The sequence below is a fragment of the Cardiocondyla obscurior genome, linkage group LG10 (genome assembly GCF_019399895.1).
Source record: "Cardiocondyla obscurior isolate alpha-2009 linkage group LG10, Cobs3.1, whole genome shotgun sequence".
Taxonomy (NCBI): Eukaryota; Metazoa; Arthropoda; class Insecta; order Hymenoptera; family Formicidae; genus Cardiocondyla; species Cardiocondyla obscurior.
Window position 1 is genome coordinate 3,042,434 of NC_091873.1, and position 27,622 is coordinate 3,070,055.

Below are 27,622 nucleotides of genomic sequence, written 5' to 3' on the forward strand. Positions count from 1 at the left end.
GAGAGGGTCTGAGAGGAGGAGGAGGCCTAGGAGGCATCAGGCATCGACGGAGCACCTTATAGTGAGTATAATTGACTATTACCACTTACAACCTTTACTTCAAAATTAATCGTACGAAAAAGAATAATTAAATTCATTTATATAACTAGTAAAAAAAAAAAAAGAAACTTCTTGTATTAACTTTTTACGAGAGCTTACGATCCGGAAAGATTTCTCCGCGGAAATTGCATAATTTCTTATTCCCGGCACTTGCTTTTGAAAGACGAATAGCTTGCTCGTGTAATTAATGACGAATTGTTATAATTGCTAATTTTGTCACTTGAGAACTAATTTTCGAATTCTTTTGTGTTTCAGACCAACGTGGCGTTACTACAACTCCGTCGCTGCGCATCGTATTGGTGAGTGAGAAGCTTATCTTATTAATCGAGGTAATGGATCTGCGGAAACTGTACGAGGTATATGCAACACGTGGATGTTCATGTATACATTCAAAGATAAGAACGCTTGGACTATAAATATACAGAGCAACATGGATCCATTGCCTTAAGATGGATGGGCTGAAATAAAAGTTGTTTAAACCCTAATATTAATTGTCGACACGCAAGCAAAAATACATTTTTTTTTTATCTGCTGGAAACATCTTTGCATTTTAAGAAAGAGAAAAATATCTGTCTGTTATTCAGTAAAATAAATTAATAAAATAATAAATAAAGTAATATAAATTCATTAGAGAAAAAAAGAATCTAACGAGTATCTAATTAGATTTTATAACGAATATTATAGTAATATATGCATAGCATGTATATTTTATCATATGTTTTCAGCCCATCCATGTACAAACCTTTTATGTGTGTGATTTTATATTTTATTGCAAAATGATACTTGTCGCGTGAGACTCCCGCCTTTTCTTTCAAATACCCATAAATGAATCGTCTTAAATTTATTTCGCTGCATCCGAAACGCTAGCATTAATCTTTCTTTAAAACGTACTTATTCACATTCACCCGCGCGATTGATCGTTACGAATCAGTTGCAAATCGCCGATTTTATATCATTTCGGTTTGCGAAACAGAGAATTCACTTTCACACGATCGAAAGCTGCGGGGAATCGCGGCAGATCGTATCTGCGGATCAATTTATGCCGTGAGCCCTATCGCGGATAATTAAAATCTTCTCGTTATCTCGATCGTTACATCTGAACGACGTTGCGGGCGTTCCGTACCCCTATAACTATCAGATTTTTATCCGGTCGCGGGCACTATAAATCGCGAATACTCGTAATGATAGTCTCGAACTATAGCGAAGCTCATCGCGGGCCCTTGAAAATAAGTCAAAGGGTAAGCTCCGCTAATAAGCTCCGATGGGTGGCTCGTGAGAGCCTTTTGCTTCGGGAGGGATTCAGCGAAGTCTCTTCGTTCTACCGCGAAGTTCGCGGTACGTATCGAATATTAGCAAGCGTATCCACACGAGATAAGCGAGAAAATAGTTCAGGTGGAAAGGAACCGGGCAAGTTCATTGACTCGCGACGGTAAGGCGCGCTCGTTCGTATTCGCGGGTAGACACGGAGGCGTAAGAAGCGCGTGTGCATTTCGAGGAGATCGATGTATGTCAGCGGGTCAGCGACACCCATCAGCGGCAGTGATATCTCTTCGACATTTAACTACCGGCTACCGAGCGCAAAACATCTCTTATTCGACGGGTCATTAATTATCCAATAAGATTGTTGACTCTACGACGTAGAAAATTAATTCCATTTATCTCCCATTCTCTTCCTTGCGCAAAGTTATATTAACATCCCCCGCTAGTAAATGGCTTCGTGCCGCAGCGTTCATTAAATTATCATTAAGGAGAATCCCGAAATTGGGTGGGAAAATACTTTTGAGCCTTGCACTTTTTTTTTTTTTTCTTTAATGGATATATTTATATTATAATTTACGATATAACTGAACAGCCTACAGGCTTCTCGCATTTTTCTCAGAACCAAGTTACACGTCACCGGGTTGCGTTGGTAAAACGTTGCGGTAAACGTTGCACTATTTTACGACGTTGTGGTAGAATATTAATATAAAGTTACCTTTGATGCACCTTTCTGTGTGGCGTTTCGTTCAACATATGGTATAAAGTTATTTTACTCGCGATGGACATATGTCACTTAAATTAACATGCAATTCTGCGGCTTAATTGTATGGCGCACTAAGAAAAAAAAAAAAAAAACCCCCCATCTGTTCTGTCGTGAACGTGGCAAACTTTATAGCCGTTGGCGATTTCGATTAGCTGGTCGGCACACTTTTCTGCGTTTACCCAAAACGGAATCTTTCGATACGAGGCCGAGGACGTTTCTTTGCGAATATCCGCGAAACGCCCGTTATTGATCGTGGGATTGAGGAAAAGCGGCTTTGATTTCTCGGGGGCGCGTGAAAACAATCTAATTATTCCCGAAATTGACGCGAAAGTAAAACCGCCGAGCACACGTGAATACAATGGCATTATTACGCGCATAATGGTTCATCTCCATTTTTTTTCCGCCGCATACAAACGTAATCGCTATCGCTCCTGTTTTTCTCGCGCTAATTGCCGTCCTTTTGCAGCCGTAGCCGACTTTGGCACGATCCGTTGCGAGCGAATTGAGCACGTTGCCGACGAGCATTCCGCTAAATTACGAACCGAGAAAATCTAACATCGGATCATAAAACGCGAAAGACGATAATAACACAGTGCCCGAGACAGCGTCTAAACTGTAAATCGCAATTTCGCGGGCAGTTAATTTCGAGCGCGTGCTTTAATTCTTTTTTTTTTTTTTAACATTTATTTAATATTTTGTACGACTGCGATATCACACGGGTTCGATCATTACGATTCGTTAATGAACGAAGATCAACTGTTTAAAGATATCTGAAATGTTATATAAATCATTTTTAAATTATTACGAGTATCGATTAATTTTTATTGAGTTGACTTACGCGGAAGTTTTTACGTCGATACTGGGAATGATGATTTACTCGAATCGCGCAATAAACAGACACGGTCGAAGCTTTCTAACGTCTCTTTAATCGCGGTGGACGAGCATTATATTGTTTGAAGGAACTGACACGCCATTATCTCGAGTCTATCGCGGATTTTCACCCCTGAGGACGTTTTTGCGCGTGAAAGTCGAAAATCAGCGCGGAGCGGGGCACGCTTGACTAAACGCTAAATCGCGTTATGCGCGACACTGTCGCCGAAGGCGGTATGTAAGGCTGTGAGAAGATAAAGTAACGCTAATCTGCAGTCGATTGCATTACATTTGTTAGCTAACCGGCTAATTATTTTCCGCGTAGGAAAATTCTGCGCAGCGACAAAATCATTCCGCTCAGTATGTTCCCATATTATTCGAAGAACGCAAATTATAATTCTATATCTAAGACTAATTACAATTGCGTGATTATCCTTGCCATAACGCGTAAATAGAACCTTTTTCGCAACGCGCTTCTGAAAAGGATTGAGAAAAAAAAAAAACAAATACTAATTCGCTATTTTGCATTTGCGTTGCATAAGCGCGGCCAATTAAAACAGTAATACATTCGAGTCTCTGATCTGTAATTGAGAAAAATTCCGAGCCCTAAAAGTACGCCGTACAATTAACGGAAGCCAGAACTTTCTTGCTTCCTAATAATCGACGTGTCTCGGCCCAAACCGCGCGTATAAGGAAAGGAAAGTTTTCAGGCGTCAATTCGTTAATCCATGTCCCTCAGACGGCAGGCAGTCTCTCTACCTCACACACGCACGCATATACACACGTGAGCCTTCAAGTAATCCGTAAGCCGCCTGGGCTCGTAAACTCGTGACGTTACGTAAGGCTGCACTTTACATATGTGCCAATATCTGTTTACCATAGCCAGGTGCATGTGTGAATCATGCAATCGCTCGCGAGAATTCGATTCAACGAACTCCCGATTTATTTTCAAGATCAACGATCCCATTCCTTAATTTTTTTTTTTTTTTACGTCACGTGTCCTGTTCTGTAATTTTTTATTAAAAGAAAAAATTGCAAATTTATTTCGCACGCGTGGAACGATTTGAGCCGTGAAAATATTTTCGATAGAGAATGCAATTATTATTGACATTTGAATTGCAACACGAAAGATCGCTATCGAGTGATGTTTTTTTTTTGTCAAGATAAAAATTGGTTAAAGTGCTATCGATTTCAAAGGCCTTGCCGGAAAGAAAGTGACACTGAATCACATTTCCAGTTATTACTTCACCCACCGATTTCCCCCTGTCTTTTTTCTTTTTCTTCTTTTATTTCCCTGAATGAACTTGAAATGGGTTTCTTATCAAACGCACATGTATCGTGCAACTTTTATGTCGAGTCGAGCGTGGAAATAGATCGATGATGGCTTTTTAATGGTATCGCGCGGAAGCGGTGGCCCGCACGACACGCGAGCGTGCACCTGCTTTCACGAGCAAAAGGGAACACGCGGCTGTTTGCACGTCGTCGTGGATCATAAACGGCTACCCGAGAGAGGCGCGAGCTGACCTTTCGCGGCGCTGATTACTTCGGAAACATTGCACCTCGCTTCAGTAAATTCAACGGATCGTGTGACTGCCGGGGATCGCCGACCCCGTTTTCTGCCTCGGTTATTAGACTTTTCGCACGACTCGGCCACGTACGGGCGCGCTCTAATGTTTCACTCGCGTGATTATGATATGTGAACACGTACGCAGCACTGTCTCAAGATAAATGGATCCTTGTCTGATACCCCAAACGAAGCTCGGAGCTGATTTTCCTCGGCGAGGATTTTTCTCAGGTTTTATTTCGGCCGTAAATTCCACACGTTACATATTTACAACTAAATTTAGTTCGAACAGACTTGGAGACTATTTAAATTAAATAAAAAAAAAAGTAGGATTTAACTTCTATAGCATCCTCGGTTACAATTAATTAAGTTGTAAGATCTCTTTATTTGGATTGCTGATAGATAAAGAGAGAAAGAAAGAAATAAAAATCAGATTACATAAACGGGCGGAAAAAAAAAAAAAAATTGGACCGAGTAATTGTAAGGGCTGATCCTTTTTGCGGGCAGGTAGCTCGCGATTGCAAACGTATGTGTATTAGTTCTCGGCCACGAATACCATTCGGTTTGATCGTCGACTGACTTCGCGATCAAAAGCGTTATCGACGCGCGCGGCGAGTCTGAGCCGCGTGTTGCATCGTCTCTCGCGAGATAACGACGTTTCTATTTCGCTAATGCTGCCGCGCCGCGAGCCGCGATTTTTCACCGACCTTTCCCATGACGCGCGCACCGTGGTATTTGTTCAACCTACGGATAAATAATCGCAGATACGCGCCTATCAGCTGTGTAAGTGCCCGCCCGCGAGCTGCACTTGCATCTACAGGCTGTCCCATAACTCGCAATCTAAATCTCAATAATCTTAAATTCCTCTGCCGGTTGGAACGTAATCGTCCCTCGTGCAGGCGCAAAACAGTCGATTATTCAAGTCGAAAGGCGATCGAAAGGGCCGGGGCGAATAGAAATCACAGACGGCTGCAAATGCACGAATCTTTCGTTCTCCAAACGAGATGTCTTTCGCGAGAAATTATAATTGAAAAGCGAAAACGCACGGCACTAGTTATCATTCTGTCCCTTTTTTTTTTTTTTTTTGTAGCTGGGAAAAAGTCAATGCTATAGATTTTATTTCGATTTCTTGATACACCCTGTACGATCGCGAGTGTAAGAGTATCAGAGGCTGCGAAGGGAGAAGGGGTGGGACTGTGTGATTCGACGAGACTCTGGCTTAGACGCGACGTAACCGGCATCGCAATCCCTAATTATGCAATGTTCCTCTTCTTCTTCTCTCAGTGCGGAGCCTCTCGCTCCGCTCGGCGTGAGGTTTCTCACGCACCTGAAGTTCCGAAAGGCGCGTACGCGACTATCGCGGCATTTCCAAGCTCTCGTGCAGGCGCGGGCGCTATTTAGAGGCACTTGTGCGGCACGGCACGAGCTCCATAAACGTTTCAACGTGAAAACGGTTTCGATTGTTGCGCAAGTATAGTCTAGGAAATACGATTTAGGGACACCGATCACTCTTCCGTCGCAGAGTTACATAAGCAAATTAAACGGCGAAAGGGGGGAAAGAATCGCGACTTAGCTAAAATTTGTCGTACGAAGGGCGAATTAATTAGAAATTAAGATCCTTCCGCGTTCCGCAACTCGCCTCGGACGTGCTTGGCGAAACGATCGCTATCGCGTGCGTGTTTCGCGTTATGCACGCTCAGGTCGACATTGGCACGTGCGCAAGGCCATCGCGGGGAAGTTTCTCTTTCGTCGCCGTGCAAGTCGAACCTCCCTCGGCAAATATTTCGGGTTAGTAATCACGGGCGAAATTAATTTCGCTCGGCGAGCACGTCGCGCGGGCCAATCCTCGGGTTTCTTTCCGCGCTCGCGGTTAAAAGCGAGGACAATGACGCGGACAATAGTCCGTTACACAAGTGAACCGGTGGAAAAATTTCGAGAGGCAAAGAAGCGCGGGCGAGACGAGCCGTAACGAGAATCCCAGAATTGTGCCGTCGGCGTGTGGAAACCGACACAGAATCTCGCGTTGAACCACGAACGGACGGAGCAGTCGAAACCTCCGTACGGGCGGTGCGCGTTGCTTTTAACGCGCTGCGTAATTTTTTTTTATGCCCTCCTTTATTTTTCCGGTGGAATTTACGGCGTTGCAGAAATCAACGAGGCTAGGCTCTTTGTCCCAACCGGCGAAGGGGATTGTAAAATTCAATTGAGCTCAATGCGCGCGATTACTCGGCGAGCAGTTGCGCTTTCTCGGGCCGTAAATCATCCGGAAAATATTCCAACGCGATTGTTGTTGCATATCGAGAAACTCGGCCGAATGTTCGGCCGCAATTGCGCAACCGAGTGACTCTCGCTGTACGAAAGTGTATTATATTTATTCGCGGAAAAAGAAAGGGAAGCAACGGCGAATTTCTAAAATCCGGAGATATTTACGAGCGGAAACCAGGAAGTCGTCTCGCGGAACGTTGCGTTTAAAGTAATAAGCGAGCCGAGGCTGTCTCGCGGCGTGTCCGCGTGGGTTCCCGGTGTCCCGCGGGTCGAAACCTCGTAGTGAAAACGGACAGCTCTCGTCAGACAAAGTTAAAGATATACGCGACTCGCGAGATGCGCTCAGAGGTGCGTTCGCGCCTAGACACTCTAATCGCGCGAACACGGGAGAAATTTTGCATTCGGTCGCTTCGCGCGATTCGCCGTAACTTTCACTGGCACTTTCATTACTCTCAAATACGAAACGACCGTTGTCATGAAATCGGCGCCATACGTGGAATTACGGCGAGCATTATCGTCGCGTAAAACAAAATGGAAAATTGCGCCGCAGCCATTCGCCGTAATTGTGGTTTCGAGTCGCTTAAAATGGTTCTTGAGATAAATTAAGTTTCACGGTTGTACATCCCTTTTATTTTCCGATTATTATTAATGTTTTTTTTTTTTTGGACTTTATCTCAAACGGTTTCAAACGTTCTTTTAGCGTGACCGATTTTTTTTCCCCCCCATTTCTCGGTTCGGCTTAGACCCCGCCGCCTTTCACTCTTTAACATTTCGTACAGATCTCCTCTCAGCGTCATTAGCACAATATTCCTACGGTGTATTTTACTAACCGCGTATTTCATTATCTTTGACATCTGACGTATCTGACATGTGACATTTATGAGCGGGGCCTTTTATCCGCATCGCGGCTCTCTCGCGCGCTTCTGTGCAATTAAATTTTTTTTTTTTTTTCTCTGTTTAATTTTCATGGTGTTTTAATATCGGCGCGGGCGATACGTAGGAATGCAAACGTGAGGGATTGATTATTTCCTAAAGTATAGATATTGACGCGCGGACGCCGAGGTGCGGCGTGTACCTTTCCGATACGGATGTCGATATTACGCCTCGATATAACGATCTTACGCGATGAGCGAGGGTTGTCCGCTTACAGAGTGGCCGAGATAATCGCGCGGCGGGTTTCTCAAAGAACGCAGAGGCGACGCGGATGCACGCGCACCTGTGTGCGTGCGCTAAGCCAATTTAAATACCACCACACGCCGGATGGTGAATCCTCGCTTTTCCCCGTTCGCTCTATCCGATGGAAACCCGCCCCTCCGCCCCGCCGCATAATTATACGCGAGTTAATAATGACTTACGAAGTGCAGGCCTTCGTTCGTTCGTCCATTTGTTTAGCGGAACCGATACATAGATACGTACATACAGAGTGGCGTGAAATTAAAAGCCGTTGGACTCTCGAAGGACGGTGTATTTATCCTCGTGAAATTCATGTCCCTTTTTTTTTTTCGCGAATTAGCAATTAATTTCTTCCACAAGCAAGTCTGAAATCTCATTGCAGTCCCTAAAGTTGATTGAGCTAATTTTAAATTAAACAGGATTTTTCCTCTTTTTTTTTTTTTTTTTTTTCTTTTTTTTATCTTTGAAGTCTTAATGATTGAAGACCCGACTTTCTCTGTCCCGCGTGATTGGATTTTGATGTCAACGTTCTCGTTGAGAGATCTATATAATTTAACCGCGATGGCGCAAGGTGTTCCGTCCATGTTCGACGGCGAAATTTCGGAATCACCCTATAAATACTCAAGTCGAGGTCGATCGCGGCGCTATTGCATTAAATTGCACGGTGCTAATCTCGCGTTGCGCGCTCGCTCGGCGTAATTCCAGCGGCCAACGCTTTTTTTTTTTTTTTTCTCCGCTTCCCGAGATGAGTACTCTCTCGCGACGGGCGATGACGAAAATCGCGAGTCACCGGTTATCAAGTCCTCTCTGATCCCGCCTCCCGGATAAAGGGCAGGACGTCGACGTGACTGACGGGTATGACTGACGATCGTTGCGTCGATCGACGGGCTCGATGATCGATGCTCTTATCGGCACGGATGCCGGTACAAAGTGGTTCCGCAAGTAGCTGCGGCTACGCGGACACGGCACACGCTTATTACTCGCGCGCGGTTAAGTCCCCGATACACTGTAGGCAAATTAGCGGTGGCTGGTTGCGCATACATCGCGCGAGTAACGACTGCAACGCGAGTAGGTACTCGCAACAATCAATAAACCGCGGCCGTTTAGCGGAAATTACACGCTCGGGGGTTAGAAACTTTCCACTTAAAATCGCCGTAATTTCGAGGCACTCGCGACTACGGCGTCGCCGATATGCAGATGTATTTCCGAGGCCGCTCGCGGGACCGGACAATGATGCATCGAACGTCCGTGGCGCAGTCGCCGGCCGCATGTTAACGATTATGCGCTACATTTCTCATAACGCGCGCGGCAGCGCAACGCGGCCGCGTCGGCTGTCAAGCGGAAATCTTCCCTTGGGACCGGCCCACCCCCTCCCGCCCAGCGGTGTGTCTTTCGAGCAATTATTGAATTAAGCGTGCAATTAGGGCGCGGCGTCCGGCGCGTAATTATATCAATATAATATATCGCGAACGTTAATTCTAATGGCGTTGGCAAAGTAGCGTAATTTATTAACGGCGGTTATGGCGATCCGCTTTTACTAGCCGATCGCTCGGTCTTTCTCAAGGAGGCCGTGCTGCACGAAATTATAAATAATTTAATATCGATATTTTTATTCGCCGCGATTTGTTAAATCGCGCGTAGTATATTTAACGTCTTATAGATTACCTCGCGCGAGCGCGTTTTCTTCGCCTTTTTTTTTTTTTCCTTTTTTTTCTTTTCTCCAAGGGACGCAAGTAGAACGACACTTTTTCTTCGTTCACCGCCGCCCGTCCTAAATTTACCGCATGGAATTAAGAAAGTCGCCTCGCTCGTCTCTTTCTCTTTTTCTTTTCCCATTATTGTTTTCTTTTTTTTTTCTTTTTTTTTTCTAATTTTATAACGCATTGCAACAGAATTGTACACAAATGTACTTCACGTTTTAAAAAGTGGGGTGGCGAATTAATTTTCCTCGCAATTATTAATACCACGATCGTTCGCAAATAGGTCACTTAATTAAACGCGATAATGAATGTCCACGTTCGACTTAATCGGATACGAGTTTATTTCCCTGAATAACAGATGCTAATTTATGCGGTCCTAATTTGATCGGGTATCTCGATATGTTGATTCGAGTGAGTTAAGATGCGCCGAAATCATCGCGTCCGTTTGATTCAGACCAATTTTCGATACCGCGTCGGCGCGATTTAAGGTATCTCGGCGCCGATTACGAAAAGGGACTCCTCGCGCCGGCTTCTGCATGCGCCTCTCTCATTATCGTCCTGCCTAATGCATAAGTTCGCCGCTAATGTACTGTTATTACTGCGATCGTATACAGAGGCTGTCGACGTAATGGCCGCGCTCGGTGCATAATCTCACTTCTCCCTTTGTCATCGTTTGACTCGCGCGAGACACTCGAGTAGTCCTCGTTGAATCGATGAATGCTAATACGACGAGCGATCTGCGCGTCGGACTTTGTAGGCGATTTTTAATTTAGATAGAAGTGCTGGATTTATGAAAGCGGTAAAAAAAAAGGGGAATGTATAAAGCGAGAATAAGAAGTAGAAAAATGTACGAAACAGCAAATAATAATTCCCAAGTATAATATCGAGCGTAAGAGAAGCACGGGAGGAACGCGACTTCGCACCTAAACGCGCGATTACGCGAAATACGTCCTGCTGATTTGCATTTCAAATTCCGTGAGTACCGTACGAAACGGTTTTCGCGTGAAAGGAAAGCACGCGAGAGACAATCGCGTTCGTAATTTTATTCACACAGCATCTTACGAGGAAACCGTGGAATTTTTTCTTTTTTTCTTTTAATTATTGTATAGTAAAAGATCACGTTGAATAACTCCGGACAGTAAAATTTCAATGAAGAATTTTCTTCGAAACGTCAGCTTTCTTCTTTATTTGTACGCAGCAGAATATAGCGTTTAGAAGTAAAAGCGAGACGCGCGTTTCACGTTTAAAGACAGGTAGTAAAGTCCCACAATGTATCATTACTCACTCGTATCGTAAAGAGACACGCTAAACATTCCGACGGTTATTTCAGAACGTTAATAAATGGATTGATCACTCTCGTGGGGGGTATAAAAAGTGTTTCGGTCGCATTAATAACGCGGTTGTTAATCTAGAAATTACCGGGTGGTTTTCCGCGACAGTAAAGTTCTATCGCGGAATTATTCGTGCTTTTACTTTAAGTGCATATCACTCGGCGATCTAATTACGGCCGCGCGACAGAGTAGAACGGGAGGAGAAAAGAAAAAAGAACGGAAAAAAGAAAAATTTATGTATTGCAATCAGAAGAGAGCGGTATCGCCTCGGAGAGGGGGATTACTTCCGCGGACGATCGAGAAACTTGGCGGACAGGAAGCGTTTCAGCCTCGAGGCCGACATTAATAATTCCACGAAAAGCGGGCTGCGAAGTCGTTCGGGGACGAAGAAACCGCGCGACGCCGCGCCGATTTGGAATCGTTTGCAAAATCGGCACTCGAACGAGCCGCTCTTTGCCGCACTCGAGCGACTTCCTGCCGATCGATCGGTCTTCCGGGTTCGCGCGAGAAACCCTCGCGACCGATAGCAGTCAGAAGTAGGCTCGGCTCTCTAGCTCCAGCCGGTTGAATGCCGCGCTCTCAAGTCTATAGGTAGATAATCGTGTATGCGCCGTATGCGCGGTTAGACCTACTTTACTCGGTCAGGAGATTAGTTGAGTTGCGAGCGCAACGAAAACACACGCCGCGAAGTTTCCAATTGCTAAACCTAACTCTTGCGCGTTTATTTTTTTTTTTTTTTTTTTAATCCTCCCAGGTAACGAAAGATAAATCGAGCTACGTGCGAAAAATGGAAAGGATACCTCGAGCATACCGGCGGTGCGCTCTTCGATTCTCGGCCAAAGGAGTACCGTACAAAATTCCACGCCGCGGAATATTAAAAAGGCGTTCGCGGCGCGGGGCCGATCGCTATCCCGCGCGTATATATATCACGCGTAATCCCGCCATCAATTTCCCGGAGCGTCGCGAAAAAGTCCGCGAGCGTAAGTACCTTCATTTGGCGATCGGATAAACAGCGGCCGTATCGCGCGTACGAGTTTTACGCGGTCAAACGAGTCGCGGCAGGAAACTCTTTAGCTGCGGGCCGGCTGTTTCTACGAAACGATCGTAGAGACGGGGACCCCGAGATGCGTCCCGTGCACCGGAGCAGCGCGCCGCTCCGGTGTTTACGGATCCCTTCCGTGCCATCGATCTTCCGCGTTCTGCGGCGCGGCAAATGCAACGAGTATTGTTCTAAGAGCAACAAGGATGCGACGGCCGGCATGCCGGCGCAAATAGTGAAACACGCCCAGCGTGATCCTGCCGCGGGTTATCGTCCCGGCATTAATCCTTCCGGGCCTTGCCCGATGACGATCGCACCGGCGCGGCGCGCTAGTTAAGCGAAGCGTTGCATCTAGGAAGAGAGCGTGCTCCGCGCGTCGCAAAAGTTTTTCGATGCCGCTCACCGGGAAGTTTTACTTTTCCAACGTGAACTTCTAAAAAGTAAATAGGACTTCTTCCTCGAAAAATAATGTCTTCCTTTCTTTATACTTCGCGGACGGCGCGTGTAGTATTCCGAACCGCGTGAATATCGATCCCCGCAGATTCTTCGTATCGATTACCGGAAGCTGTTACGAGGAAAGAATTAAGGCAACGGGGCTGCGTGCCGGCGATGATTATCGGATTCGGGGGCGAAGTTCGCGGACGAACTTCCGCCCGGCGATTCTTCCGGGTGAGCGGTGAACGCCCGAGTCGTCGACGCCGGTAATCGATATCGTTCGACGACCGAGTGAAACGAGTTTCGGCGCGAACGAGTAGAGGGAGAACGGCGAGAGAGCTGCCCGTTTTCTCGCGCGGACGGTCGTGTAATCTTGGTCGGAACCTTGCGCGAGTTTCACTTCGCGATCCCTCGATTACCGAATCTCTCGGCGTGTTACGGATTCGGAGGCGATTGAGTGATCGGCCTGCGACAAGTCGCGTCGATGGAACGCGCGGAACACACGGCCACGGTTCGCGCAGAGCGTAAACGCGCTTTTGGCGCGAACGGCGCGACGCGATCTGAACGCGAACACGGCTACTCCGTGACCCTATTCTTTTCCCGCATGTCGAAGTGTCACACTGTCTGTCTCTAGACTGGAGCTAGAGAGTTGCGACCGGTTGTCGTAGAGAAAATGCTCTTTTTTTCGCGCGCTTTTCCGCGATCGTTGCTCCAGTTCGACGTCGCTGGTAGATATGTATCTCGAGCTCGCGGTAGCCACCGCTGCATCTCGCGGCGAATCTTGTATAATTGAAACAGCGGTCGTGGAAAAAAAAAAAAAAAAAAAAAAGGATACGTAAGCAGAAAGCCGTTTCAAGCCGCGGGAAGATAAAGTCTCGAGTTTATTTTATAGTTCACGTTAATGGACGCTGTAAATAGTTATACGCCCTACGAGGTGGAATAAAATCTCGAAACGTATGCTTTCCGAAAGCTGCCGTTCGTGCATGCGAAGTAAGTTCTTTTCCCAGCCTCACGCACAGCTGTACTTGCTCAAATGCGATTTTTTTTTTTTTTTTTTTTTTACACGATCGATTGCCGCGTTAACGCGATTTACTTCTCGTAATCTTCGTACGAAACGGTCCGGCGTAAGAACCCTCCCTTACATATTTATCATAAATCCGAATAATTCCCGAGACGTTCGGGCGCTTCGCGGAGGTCCGTGAATGCCCACTGGATACGTTCGTCTGCTATACGAGTGCCGGTTCTTCGAAGCGACGTAATTTACATGCTCGCAAATCGCTTTTGCAATTTTGCTCGGACGTGTCCGGCCGTTTTTTCCCCCTTTTCCGTTTCTTTCATCCCGATCGTACATCTGCCAGGGATTATTCGCGAACCGAGATCGCAATCACGGCCGTTTGTTTCGCGGGGCTAAGTCGTCGATATCCGTGTGGCTCCTCTCCTCGTCCATCGACACCGTGTCATCCGATAGCCGCAGGATGTACGTGCCTTATATATACCAGGGCAGGGGAGAAAGAGAGAGGAAGAGATAAGGAGATATATCGATTGCCGTTCGGCGTCTCGCTTTTGTACGAGTTCGCGGCCGGCCGCCGCGCCTAGAGATCTGAACACGGGGATACACTTCGATGCGTCCGCGGCGGAGGGTCGGAAAGATAGGAGGGTAACGCGGCCGGAATTAATGCGGAGTGAGTAAGCCGGCTTGGTAGTCGCGCGAAGGAAAAAAGGGATTTATGCACCGCCAGCGTTGATAAAATATATCCCGTAGCCCCAGAGAAATATATACGCGCGCCTCGTCCCTCTTTTCATCCGATGCTCTCTTTGCACCTCGCGCATCGTGCGCGTGTGCGAGGATCGCGCGTTTTTCCTGTGCGAGTCGCGGCCCTCGCGCGCGGTATCGCTCCGTCGCCGGGGATCCTCGAGCGAGGAGGATCTCGCGGGGCCGATACTCCGGCAAATTATACTTGGGGCGGACAATTATTAATCGACGATCGTGGACATTCCAACCTGGCTGAATACGTCCGTGGGTTTCTATCAACGCCGCGAAAGAATAATAATTATAAACATAGAAGGCATTGCGCTCGAAAGGCATCGGCCGAAGAAACGCAATTAGCGTTTTCGCGGGAGTGTAATTAGCGTTTTAGTACGGGATCGCCAAAGAAGCGGATCTGTCCGCGTGGTGTCCGGCGAGATGAGAAGGAGATCGCCGAGGTAGGGAACGAATGGTGGAGGAAGGGAGAGCGGGAGAGGAAAAAGAGAGAGAGAAAGAGCGCCGCGCACTTAGGGCCTTTCGTCACGGAGACCGGGCGAGAGAAAGATAGAAAGAGAGAGACTGGCCGCGCGCGGTCAATGGCTGCGGTATCCGCAGGTTCAAGGAAACCGGGCTGGTCCGATTCGACATCGTGTCGTGTACCAGGGGAAACCGAACAGGTGACGCGCCTGCCGCTGTGAAAATGCAGGTTAATGGAATGCCGTCTAAGTAGCCTCTGCCAGCAAGTGCATACGATTACCGCGACTGGATTCTCGAGAATCTTCCACGCTCCGACGATCGGATGGAGAACAGTGCCCCGATCGAAAACATTACCCGCGACACGTATAGGACTCGTTGTAAAGATTCGCACTGCGTAATTTATTCCGCTACGACGATTATCGCGCTGAGGAAACTCGCGGATGTGAACTGGCCGCGCTTGGCGAGATCTTTTATTTTTGAAAAATAAAGAGCGCGAACTTAAAACTGGAATTTTACATAAATTATTCGCGGGGGAAGGGGGGGTAGGGAGGGGAAAAAAAAGTGTTCGATCGCTTTCTCTTTAATTTCCGATTGGTCGCGAGGAAAACTGGTGCTTATCTACACAGCCTGATAGAGCGAAAATGAATCTGAGAGGTTTCGAATACCGATTGTTTCTCTTACAATTCTTAATGAGGCAACGAGTCTCATTGTTGCAGACTCTTTCATAAGCATGTAAATCTTTTCACAATCCACTCGATCGTTACGGACAAAGCGGTGATTTTCTCATCAGTCGTAATTTCGCGACCAGAGACGATAAGGACTTCGATCGAGCCGTGCGTGAAAATCTTCCGCCTTAATTTATATTGCACGTGTAAGATTAGCTAATCTAGAGTTTAGTTAGATACGTCGATAAACGGCTAATATTTACATGTAGTACAATACCGACATATTATCGTCAACGAGGGCATACGTGGATTGCCAGGATCCATGCCCTCGTTTATTGCCTATGTATTTTGGCATGGACGGGGTCTCCATACGCCTGTATCAGCGCCGCGACATAGCAACGGGCTCATCGATCGGTCACGGAGGCAGCTTTTTGAAAGCCGCGCGAGGGAACCACGAGAAACCCCAACCGGATAACGACACGAATAGGGAGGAGCACCGGACGCTTCTCGCGTACGCTCGCGCCGGTGTTAGATGCGTATACGGCTCGCGTTATCGATCTTAATAGGCTTTATTTCACGTACCGATGCATGAAGGCGGCGGTTGACATATTGCTATCCATGGGGTGGTTCCATAAATCCCGGCCGGGCTCCGCCAAGGCGACTCTCTTGCCGGCACTCCCGACGCTGCGAGCCTCGCTCAGTCACCCTCTTCTCGATGCGGCACCGCGACTTCGGGGTAGTTTTATAACGAAACACGACGAACGAAGGGATTTGATCCGACGCGATCGCGGCTGGCAACAACAATCAGTAGACGTTCTCTGCCGACACCTGTCTACGTCGATCCAGGCAGGTCGAGACCGTTTGGTTGACTGAAGTTAGAATGCGCACTGGCCGGTTTCCATGGTGGATGGTGGGCCGATGGTGGTGGACGGCAGGAAGGTGGTGCGCTGCAGGAGAAAAAGAGAGAGAGAGAGAGTTGGTGGTGGAGGTGGCGATAGCGGTGGCGGTTGTACCCATGCTCGGGGAACTGGTGGGGGTTTTGATAGAACCGTCGGTGCCGGCTGCGCACTGCGTTCTCCATTAGGTGATGGCACAGACCTCAAGGCACTGCGCATGATGGTGTTGGCCGAGAAACCCATAGGATTAACCCATGAGGCACAGAGCGTAGTCCTGCTAGAGTCGAGACTAGAAATCACCGCGTGACGCGCAGAAACAAACGCTAAAAATTCGCGTCGTACGTTTTATAAAATATCCTCGTCAACGATAGAAAGACCGGTTTTTAAATTAATTCCGCAATGTATATAGTTACTATACTTTATTAATATTTAATTATTATTCTACAACTTTCTCTCTCTTTTTTTCTCTTTTTATTTTTATTTTTCACAAACATTTTATCTCTTATAATAAAATTATCTAAAATATTTTTCGTTTCTTTATGGAGAACCAGTTATATTTTAGAGGCATTCTCTTATTTCCGAGCTACAATAATAATTTCTTTATATGCTCTACGAGGGAAAGTAATGTATTCCCGGTAGTTAGTTCATCGCGAAGGCGCGGCATCTTATGTAGCTTCTTAAAGCGTGTGGTTGCGTTTTAGCGTAGGTTTTTCTAGAGTCTCCTTTATTGTCCCGGCAAGTATCTCGCTCGTGATAGTGATTTTACTCTTATACGGGTTGGGAAATGTTGGCACAAGCAGTACGGTGCTCCGCTGGAAATTGCCATTTTTTGCTTCTCGTTTATAAGCTTCCGCAGTTCCATTTTCATCTGGTACCACCGTCGTCGGCCGCTCTCACCGAGCATTCATTTTATTCTTTGTCTTTCGTATCGTTTCTCGTGCTCGTACCTATCGTCCTTCGTGCTCGCGCAGGATGCATTTTTGCACATGATTCCGGGCTGATATAATGGCGCGCGATTTTTGGAATGATTGCAGAATGACAGAGCGGCAAATATTTGCAAATTCGTCATTATGTTCCTCAACCAAATTTTCCTCTTTCGTCTATTCTTTTTTTTTTTTTTTTTTTTTTTTTTAATATTTTGCCGATAAACGTTTTCTCGGAATACAATTACATACGACACAGTTTTATTTTTGCGGATCCGAGAAACGGGATCAGTCACTTACGCGCATCCAGGTGACAATCGAGTTTCCTCGAGACTGAATCGAAATTAAATTGCGCGAGGTTCATTGGAGCATTTTGTGCACAATATCGATCGCTCTTTGACGACGTTTGCCCGGAGACGTAGTTATAATGATGCTAACTCGTGTAATTGTTCGGTTATACTCAACTAATTGCATTGGCCCGTCCGCGCACCGTCTCTCTCCGAGTGACGGAGGACAATTTAATTTATGGCTGAGTGCTTGCCCGAGATGGCCTCGAGTCCTCGGTTTCACCTGGACGACTTTGGTTTCCCCAGTTCCGGCGCATTCGGATTCAAAGCTCGGGACGAAATCAATACGTAGATATCGCGCGCTTCAGCGTATTTTCCCCGCTCCCGTCGTGCTTCCCTCCATTTCCGGTAATAAGTTCCTCGACTGTGCGGCAAAGTGTGCCAAAGCAAAGGGGGAAAAAAAAAAACGTAAAAAAGAAAAAGAGGACGCAGATATTGGCGAGCCTTGAAAACCGAGAGAATCGAATTTCCTCCTATTCTTAAGTAAAATAAAAGTTACTCCCGAACGTTGAGAAAATAACTTCGGTCTTTTCGTAAATAAAACTTCCTATGAAACTTCGCGAAATTTTTTATTATCCAAACAATTTGTTATTTATCTAAGCTATCTAAAAATATAAAAAATGATGCGTTCATATTTTATATTAAAAATTTCGGCGTTAGGGAAGTATTTCAATGAAATTTCTATGGCCGCGAGTAAAAATCGCACGGTGATGAAAATATTGTGCTTATTAAATATTGACAGCGCGTAATCACCCGACGTAAGTCGTCATGTGAAAGAGTACGGACAAAAGAGCGAAAGGAAAAAAGTACGGCCCATAAGGACGGCGCGCTCATCGTGATCGGCGCTGCAGAACGGACGGCATTATTCGCGCGGCACGTAGCGATTCATTCGTCATTGTCCGACATCCCTTTGTAACGTTACACGAGGATGACTTTCGCGGCATATGGGCTCATTCACTGGTGAATCGCTGCAGGCGGACGCGCACGTGCGCAACGTTCATGTAGCGCATTTTTAGACGACCTGACAAATATTTCGAATATCCGAGCCCTGAAAAGATATGCGCCAGCTACATTTTTACGTTAATTAAAAGAAGCAGTGAAATATAAATGTGCCCCGGTCAATATCGCGAAGAGCAAATGAGCGCGCGTTCGAAGCGACGTAATTATTTTGCACGGAGAGCGAGAACTCGTTTGTCATTCACCGAGAACGACGAAGTTGGTCTGTTTACCTTCCTTCGATCCATCGCGCGGAGGGTTCGAATAAATGAGACGCGAGCGAAAGAGGGTGGCGAAAAAGAACGGGCGCGTTAGGGGGACATCGATGGAAACTTGCGTGCGAGAATGGTTCGGCGAGATGTTTACGGAATAGCAGGAAGTCACGTCTCGTCGCGAGAACGAGTAAAGCTGATTCATACTGGGGTTGAGTGAACGTAAAGGGGTGGTTTCTCGAAGCCCGTCGTTATCGATACACAGAAAATTACAGAAATAAATCCGCGAGGCGCTCGCGCATCGACGAAATTAGATTTAACTTCAAATCCATCAAGCTTAAATTCTTGACTGTAAGTTCATCAGGGAAGTTAGATCTACTCTTTCTTTCAGGAATTTAAAATTAAAAATTTTTCCGTCTTTTTGTAATAAACTTTTGCGTAATTCTTGTTCATCAAGCGTGAAATTGAGATAACATTTTGACGACGATTGTACCATCTCGGCATGCAAATTGCGACAATCGATAATTGCGAAAAGAATGGGGAGGGAATTGACGGACGGTGAGGTGATAAAGTAATTTATTTCAGCGAGGCATAAAAATTCTGAATATAAAGCGTAGTTTCGAAAGTAATGTAGTTAGAAAATGTTTCTCGATTACTTGCAGCGTAAGCAAAATTCGCGACTACGTATAAATTAGAAAAAAAAAAAAATATATATATATATATTATTTAGTAATTAATCTTTGTATCGTAAAGATGTGTATTCACTTAGCGAACGAATATTAAACGGTCAGCAAATGCGACATTCATAAACAAATAAATCACCAAAAAAATAACACGTCACCAAAGAATTGTTCGCTATATTCGTTCGGTATTTGTTTTTCATGTGTATACACTTTTATCAATTTATTCTCGCGACATAAATTTAATTTTAACGTTTAAACGATAAGCGTTTTGGAGAAATGGCAGTAATAGAGGAATAATAAAATCTCGACATTTCCTATTAAAGAAGGACTCGTTAAACTTTTCGTAGTAATTAATAATAAACAAAGCTTGATGAAAAGTGCATTATTTAATTTATCTTGAATATTTCGTAACGTGTTAAACAAAGCTCGATACTCAATGTGCAAGGCATTATTTGTGGTCACCAAGCCATTCATCGACAGTCGACTATGCAGATAACAAAGTCACATGTTATATCGAAATGCAATCATATATTACAAACATATAATTGTTAAAAAATTGACAATTTTTCAATAGAAACGTATTTAACGCAGAAAGCCATAATATATTAACAACAATTGCCCAGTTCGAAATAATTTCGTTTTATTAACATTCAAACGATATTTACTGTTCAATCGGTCATTATTTTTCAATTAGACTTAAAGCTAGCACTACATTATTGTTTTCATTAAACGTACGAAAAATTAATTATAAAGATGTGAAAAAAAAAAAAAAAACGGTCGCTATGAAATACGTAACTGTTACATTGTACTCGACATCTACTATAGTACTGAAAAGACTGCATAAATACGTAATATTATATACATACTGTGTTTATTACGGCACAATAATGCGAAGTACATGTATGAGGCACTAATACACACTAGCGATATACATATAATATGTAAATGAAAATATCTTAGACGTATAAATTACATAAAAAATATATAAAGAGTGGTAATCGTAATGCGCATATACTGTGTACGTGTAACAAGTTATCGAGACCTGTACAACTGGATGGAGATTCACTTTTTGATTATCACGGTGCGATTAACCGCGTCTATGGCGACGAGTATAAATTTCGTTGATTGGTACAATTGCGCGAGCCTTCTGGAAATAATGAAGACTCGCCACTTCTCCCTTTCCTTATCGCGAAAACCTTCTCGGCGTTAAACTGTACTTCTGTCCTGCTGTCATTCAATCATTTTAAAGAGCGCGCAGGAGAAGATCATTCCAAAGAACTGCAATAATTCGAAAATTAGAAAGATATTATTTACTAAATAATATATGTATAGGGAACTGGTGAAAAGATAGGAATCTGTTCGAAATGCGACGTGTTCTAGAATGCATAGTTAATACAACTTTAACAAAAGTATAGAAAGCAAATTTTGCATTTTATATGATCGTAAAGAGAACTTTAGGTCGCTTTTAACCGCGAAAGTGCCATAAAAAAAATATATAAACTGCGTTCTTACCATGAGACATGCGACTGCGATACCAGCAGCACCCATAATAGCCGCGTGTCTCTGCATGTAAACTCGTGTCCCAGTGATGCAACCTTCTACATAAGCGTTGGAAGGATTTACCGTGTCCGGGCCAGCGTTGCAGTGGAAACGCTGCGAGCAGATCGGATGGCCATGAGAAACACAATTCCCATTCGCGAGAAAGCCGATCGTAAGAGTGAAAGTGTGAGAGATGCGAGCCGGGGCGCTTAAGTCTCGGTCGATTAAGTAATTGCGGCCAAATTGATTCGGCCGGGGTGAAATCGGCGTGTCACGTGAGAAATTGCTTAGGCCGCGGGTAATTACTAGCGCGAAATTACAAACGCGATCGCCTTTTCACGCGGATCACGAAAAGTCCTCGCTTGTACCGAGATAGGGGTGCCGTTCCATTAGAAGGTGGGAAGTCGAATTAGAATCTTCACTCGAACGGCTTCGATTAGAGCGAGCATTGTTCGGCGCAAAAACGTTCGTAACGCGCCGCGTAAACACGGCACGTTTTATATAAAGAGATGCAAATTGCCGTCATTAAAGTATCAGCGAAGTCGGCCGGTAAACTATTTTATCGAACGGTGCACCCGCGTGAAAATATGTTTGATTTTTTTTTTTTACCTGGCCAGATGCAATCTCTCGGCAGCAGCTTTCCGGCACGTTGAGATTGCGGCTTCCCCAGTCCCTCCAGCTGTTGACGCCGCAACAGTGGAGCTAAAACCGAGACCTGAATTAGCACCGGGAAAAATTTTCCGAGCAATAACTATATCTACTCGTGGAGAATAAAGCGCGTCTGAAATCGTGCCCCGATCGAGCTCGATCGTCTGATAAAATTAACTTTTATTTATGTAACGTCCGCGGGAGTTGTTTACCGTCGACTGCGTGGTATCCCAAGCGTCGCGGATGGATTTACGATGATCATAAAGGCGGAGAGAACTCTTCATCTCTCTGTCGAGCGTGTTCAGCAATTTCTCGCGGAAGACGTATCCCAGGACCCCGCCGATCAGCATCGTCACAAACAGCAGGAACACGATTATAAAGTACTGGAAACAAAAAGAAATTGATTTTAATCGGCCGCTCCTTTAACTCGATGAGCTTCGGCGAACCGATGGACCGCGAAGGTATAACGAGATTTTAACGTGTAATCAATTTGAGATAAGCTCCTCGTTCGCGGATTAAACTCTCGTCGTGCGGTCCAAACGGCGCGAGCGCTGGATATCGAGGCGCCAGTTGTAAAGCTCGCCCACCGGTTCGAAAATAGATCTGCGATAGGGACTCACTGTCAGGAGCATACACTTGACTTCCCGCGACGCGCCGATGCATCCGAAGAAAGCAATGAACGCCACGATAATTCCGCCGACCAGTAAAACGTAGACTGCGCCGGTTAACAAATCGTTACCCACAAGTTCGCCTATCCATGGTACTTTGTCGATTAAAGCCCACACTGCCAAGCCTGTTACGACCAGTCCGCCAATCTGCAATAATTTCGTGATAAATCATTGATATATTTAACTATTCACATATCTACGAGTTTTATTCTTTTCAATAAGCCGAATAAAAGCTTAAAACTTACGAAGATGACGAAGTTCGTGAAGAACAGGGAATATTTCATAAAACGTCCGCAGCCATCCATATCTGAGCCGTATCCCATGCCCTTTTACCCGTAATCTGCCAACAAAAAATGATAAGTTAAAAAAAAAATGCAAATATAATTAACGATCAAACGCGAGAACTTTAAAAAGACGAGGTCGCGCGAAGTCGCTTTTTGCTGACAATTAACGCGACATTGTGATTGCGATTTCGCACGAGGGAAGTATTTAAAACTCATTTGACTAAACTGACTAAAGCAAGGAATTTTTTTTTTTTAAATCAAATCAATCGTAAAGAAACTCAGTTACTGGCGATTTTCTTTTTCTTCTTTTTTCTTCGTATAAATTAATTGCAGTGACATTGAGCGTCTCGAAGATGAGTCTCGCAATTAAACATTTTTATAACAGTCACGTACATCGCTCTTAATTATGTCACACGTCTCGGTGACATCAGACTTATGTTTGGCCCAGTTTGAATCACCTTGGCCGTCCCCCATAGCCTTGACCGTATGCACAAACGCGGGACAAAACTGGGTTTTAAGTAATTGAACAATGAGACTCTTGTTTGCGACAAAAACCGAATTTCTCTTTTAATCGCGCAATTTTTATGCAAGCCTCGCTAATTTAATTAATTAATTTATCTTATTCTAACTAAAAAAAACTTATCGATCTCAAATAGTGTCTGGTCAGGTTTCAACGCATGTTACGAACTGCTTGTTTCGCTTAATTACATTCCTCGTGAATTAAGCTAAAATCTAATTTAATTAAGCGCGCCCTTTTGTATATTCTCACCGCCGCGGCGCGCCGTGCGGCAGTTCATACGCAGTAAACTTCGTCGCTCGTAATAACCGTTAATGGTCTCTTAGAAACGTGAAATACATGCTCGTGATCGGCGCGAATTTTCACGGCTCGGCAAGCAGAGTCGGCGACTTCCTGTTTTGAAAATACTGCGCACACGGCTCAATTGCACGCTATTGTTTGCCGAACGCGTAACAGAATGCCGCGGTACGTTTGCGTTTGTCGGCGGGTTGATTCTCTATCGGCCCGTCGCATCGCGAGGAAAACGGGCGGGTTTTTTTTTTTTTTTTTTTTTCAGATAACGAAGCCCTCGTTTTTAGAGAACGCGCGCTCACCTGTCGGGTTTGCAACCCTACGCAGGGCGCGATCGATGGTGCAACGGAGGTTCGAGAAACGGCTTTGCGCGCGCGTTGATCGTTATCACGGCGCACAATATCACGTATACCTCGTCGCATATTTTATAACGTATTATACGGGCCTTGGACACGCGTCGGCGTGCCGTCTCGAAAACGTCGGGTTACCGAGAGAGAAAGCGGCCTCTCCGCATTAAGTAATCCACGGCCAGAGCGCAAAAATGACGCGGCGATGCTCTCGCACTTGCAATCCCGCGTCTCGCAAGCGCGACGCGGCCGCGCGCTTCCTCCGCCTTGCGAAAGGTTTAATTCACTTTTATGCTAACCGCGTTCGATTACTCGCTTCCACGAAGCTGCAAGCCGAACAGCTCTTCGTTCCTTTTACTCTTCCTTTCTCTAACAGAGAATTTCTAATCGCCGGGCTCGCGTCTGATTCCAAAGCGGTAGGGAAGTGTGCGACAGTTGAAAAAGAAAATTGTCAATTAATTTTTGAAGCCCCCCGCAACTGGTATTAATCACAAAAGCGAGATCTGATAAGAAAGTGAGTCAGACCGTGTTTGGGACACTTTACGCGCACGGCTACGTGCTGTCGGAATTAATTCGCAATCAGCGCAGCTGGCGCCAACAGAATTATAAGAACTCCGCTAGATTATTCTTGAGAAAACTACCTACGATGACGCTCATTAATAAATCGCTTCATCTCAGTAAAGTAGTAGGCAAGCGAGCTCTTCAATTAGAATCCTCTGACGTCATCGGCTAGAATCGCGTCGTAGTTATCTAGCGGAATGCTGACATATGTGCGGTTTGCTCTATTACGCTGAGCAAGATCGTCGTTTTTTTTTTTTTTTTCTTTCTTTCCTCGAAGAGTCGGATATTTATTAGCTTATTAACCGCACGTTACGGCGTAATTACGAACGACATCGCGGCCACCGACGCGCGTCGCGGACGCGGAAAGGCACGCGTGTAAAACATCTTACCAGAATGCTGTATCCGCGAAAACTAGAATATTAAATTTTCGAGAGGCAGGGACTTTTCCGCGCGCGAGCCAGCATCCGCGCGGTGCAATCACGCTTATCCTCGCGTTCGCGAAATATGTTTCTTATGCCGCGCGTAGCTAAAAATAAACGCGCACACCTGTGAACAATCTCGCTCGCGGTGGAGCTCGAAGGGAAACGTGAGCGCGGCGAAGACGCATTCCCGCCGAGCGAGCAGAAGCCGGGAGCCTGAGGTGCGGCCGTTCGATGAATCGAAAGTCGGATCTCGAGCCGAGGTCGTCGAGCTCTTATTCTTCCAGATAATACTGTGAGATAGCACTTCCAGGTAGGGCAGTCCCCGTTTAGCCGACCCGTCTTCTTGTAATCGCTCGGCGGATCCTCGCAAGCCGACACGGCGCGTGCAATCGCAACGCGTTCTTACGCGACGCCGATGCATATCGTCGCCTTTACGAGGGGCCGTCGCGCGAATCGCAGGTAATTTTCATAAGCCATAATGTCGAGGGGGAATCGATAATACCCGGCTTACGACGTGTAACGACCGCCCGTTGCGTGCCACTTCGAAGTCGCGCGGAAAACTCCCCCGGGATTTCAGCGGGTCCCCGCGAAGCTTTCTAATACGTATACCGAAGGTGCGAGAAATTTCTCATCGCGTTGATTAGTCATTCTAGAATGCTTAACGATCCAGTTATGCCTGGGGTACTCGAGATATCCTCTTCGCAGAGATCGTAATTCATGCAAATGTTGAGTAACTCTTGCGGCTAGACGCGACAATTTCGCGACTACTTTGCGGGCAGAAACATTTTTTTCTTTACGACATACTCGGGAAGCTTGAAGGTATTAATGTAAATGCATATGGAGGTCTCAAGTCTGATTCAGTAATCCAAAACAGTGCATATTGATTATGTAACGTGTAGGAAACGTTCGGTCTATAAAAAAAAAGGAAAAAAAAATTCGAAAAGATGATAAAATCACATAACCACTTGCATTATTTTATTCTTCAGCAGTTAATTAAAAATGAATTATTTCGATATATTTTTTAATACCGCGAATTCAATAAGTAAAGCTTACTTTTTTGTGACATCATATATCGTATAAAAAGAAAAAACTACATATTTATTTTAGTTTCGACGCGACGAAAACCAGGCAATAAACTCGCGATTATTCGCGAGTCAGAAACTTTCTCGTTTAGTAGTCACCGGGCTTGATCCAAGTGCTAATTAAATTAACACATTAATCAAGAAAGTTTCCATTGTTGTTCTCTTCTTTGGCCACTTTACAGATTGATATTATTTGACGAACGTGGGCGTAAGTTAATTCACATATCATTTCCTCAATGAACTAAATGATATCTAATTACACTACTTCCTTTCTGATTCACATCTTTAGTACAAATGTTATGATAAGACTGTCGTCCAAGTTAAGCCAGCTTAATTTGCATGTTATCTTGAAAGATTAAACGAGGCGTGCGTACGTGCCGACGATTTTGTCCACCAATATTCACCAGTATTAGTATACCTAGATTGAAATTTCGACTTTGTCCGTCAAAGTGAGACGAATCGTAATACATTATCGAATTGATATGATTCATATTTAACTACCGCGTTTTAAATGGCGCCGGTGAATCACTGCGACGCAGCTTCAGCGTTTTTGCGTCAAACATACGCGATTCCCAAGAAGAGAGATCATTTTTTTTTTTTTTCGTGAGAATCGCGACCGGTACCATCTAACATCGTTCGATTGCTCAACATCTCGGCTACTCACGCTGGTCCCTGGCCGGGTCCCTTTCTCTCCAGCCGCCGGCGAAGTCGCGGGAAACAAACCAAAAAGAAAGGTCAAACGGTCCCTTTCTCCCGCGTGGAAAATCCTTCCCCCGTCTCGAGGGAAAATGTCGAGACGACGAGCAGCTCTTCTCGGGCGAAACCGGGTGTAGGCCTCGCGATGCTAGGTCGAACGTTTCGATACGGAGAATTCGGAAGCGGCTTAGACGCGCGCGTTTTCAGACCAAGCCGGAGTGAAACTGAAACGGTAAGACCAAGTGAATTTCTGCGTCGCTCGCACTCTCTCTTTCGATCTCCGTCCTTCTGTTTCCCTGCTGTTTCTCCCTCTCCCTGCTGGTTCTCGTAGTAGAATCCCCCCCGTCTTCTCGTCCTGTCTCCCTTACCTCTCTCTCCCTCTCATTGAATCATCGCTTACTATACCATGCGTTACGTACGCGTTACTACACGTTCTAACTATAGTGCGATCCATTGTGTGCGAGCCGACGTGCACAAGGAAAACCCATGACTGGGAGGGGGGACACCGAAAGTGGGGAACCTTGCTGGCACATGTCGACTGGTCGCACACGCACACGCATTTACAGATACAAACGCGCTAACGAAATAGGGAACCGCTTCTCAGGACCTATGGCTCCGCAGGGCCTCACTTTCGGGCAGGAATGTGGATGTATAGCCAACCGTTTCTTGCCTGCAAAAGATGACCTGTTATTTAAAGTTTCCCCGGATAATTATCGCGGGTGCTCGGCGACTGCTGCCGTTAAAATCACCGCTTTTGGTTGCGGGGACTCTCGATCTGGCGGACGCGTTTCTGTTAAATGATTATTACCTTGAAAATAAAATTAGAAAAATAATTAAATAGACTTCGTAAGATAGGTCGCACGAATAATCAAAAAAAAAACACGTAGTATTTAATCACGAAATGTTATGTAAGTGAATATAGATCGTGATCACACACGCATGTCACGTGCTTCCGTCATTTCCAATGTTACACATTCGATGGCAGTAATTTCAAAGTTTGTTTAGCAACTGCCCCACCCAAGTAATAACCGTCTCTTCTAATTGACGCAATCATCATTCCGTTTTTTCAAGGGTTTTTAATCAAACCAACCGTAACGGCAATAATTAAGTTAGGGAATAATT

General features: G+C 45.4%; 2 protein-coding genes across 2 annotated transcripts in view; both read right to left on the bottom strand.

The window, feature by feature from the left end:
• Positions 1 to 16,265, bottom strand: part of LOC139106039 (protein scribble homolog) — a 33,619-nt gene extending 17,354 nt beyond the window's left edge. Inside the window, exon 1 of the mRNA XM_070662511.1 lies at positions 15,971 to 16,265. Coding sequence (XP_070518612.1) covers positions 15,971 to 16,008 — 38 coding nt within the window. The 5' untranslated portion in view covers positions 16,009 to 16,265. The remainder of the gene's footprint in view (positions 1 to 15,970) is intronic.
• A 3,799-nt stretch (positions 16,266 to 20,064) lies between these two features.
• Positions 20,065 to 26,895, bottom strand: Tsp74f (Tetraspanin 74F). Its single transcript, XM_070662514.1, has 7 exons — positions 26,469 to 26,895; positions 22,546 to 22,640; positions 22,253 to 22,447; positions 21,845 to 22,015; positions 21,594 to 21,686; positions 20,958 to 21,098; positions 20,065 to 20,723 (listed from the first exon to the last, which is right to left on the bottom strand). The coding sequence occupies exons 2-7, from the start codon at positions 22,621 to 22,623 to the stop codon at positions 20,676 to 20,678; spliced, it is 726 nt and encodes a 241-aa protein (XP_070518615.1). The 5' UTR covers positions 22,624 to 22,640; positions 26,469 to 26,895; the 3' UTR covers positions 20,065 to 20,675.
• Positions 26,896 to 27,622: the final 727 nt, after the last annotated feature.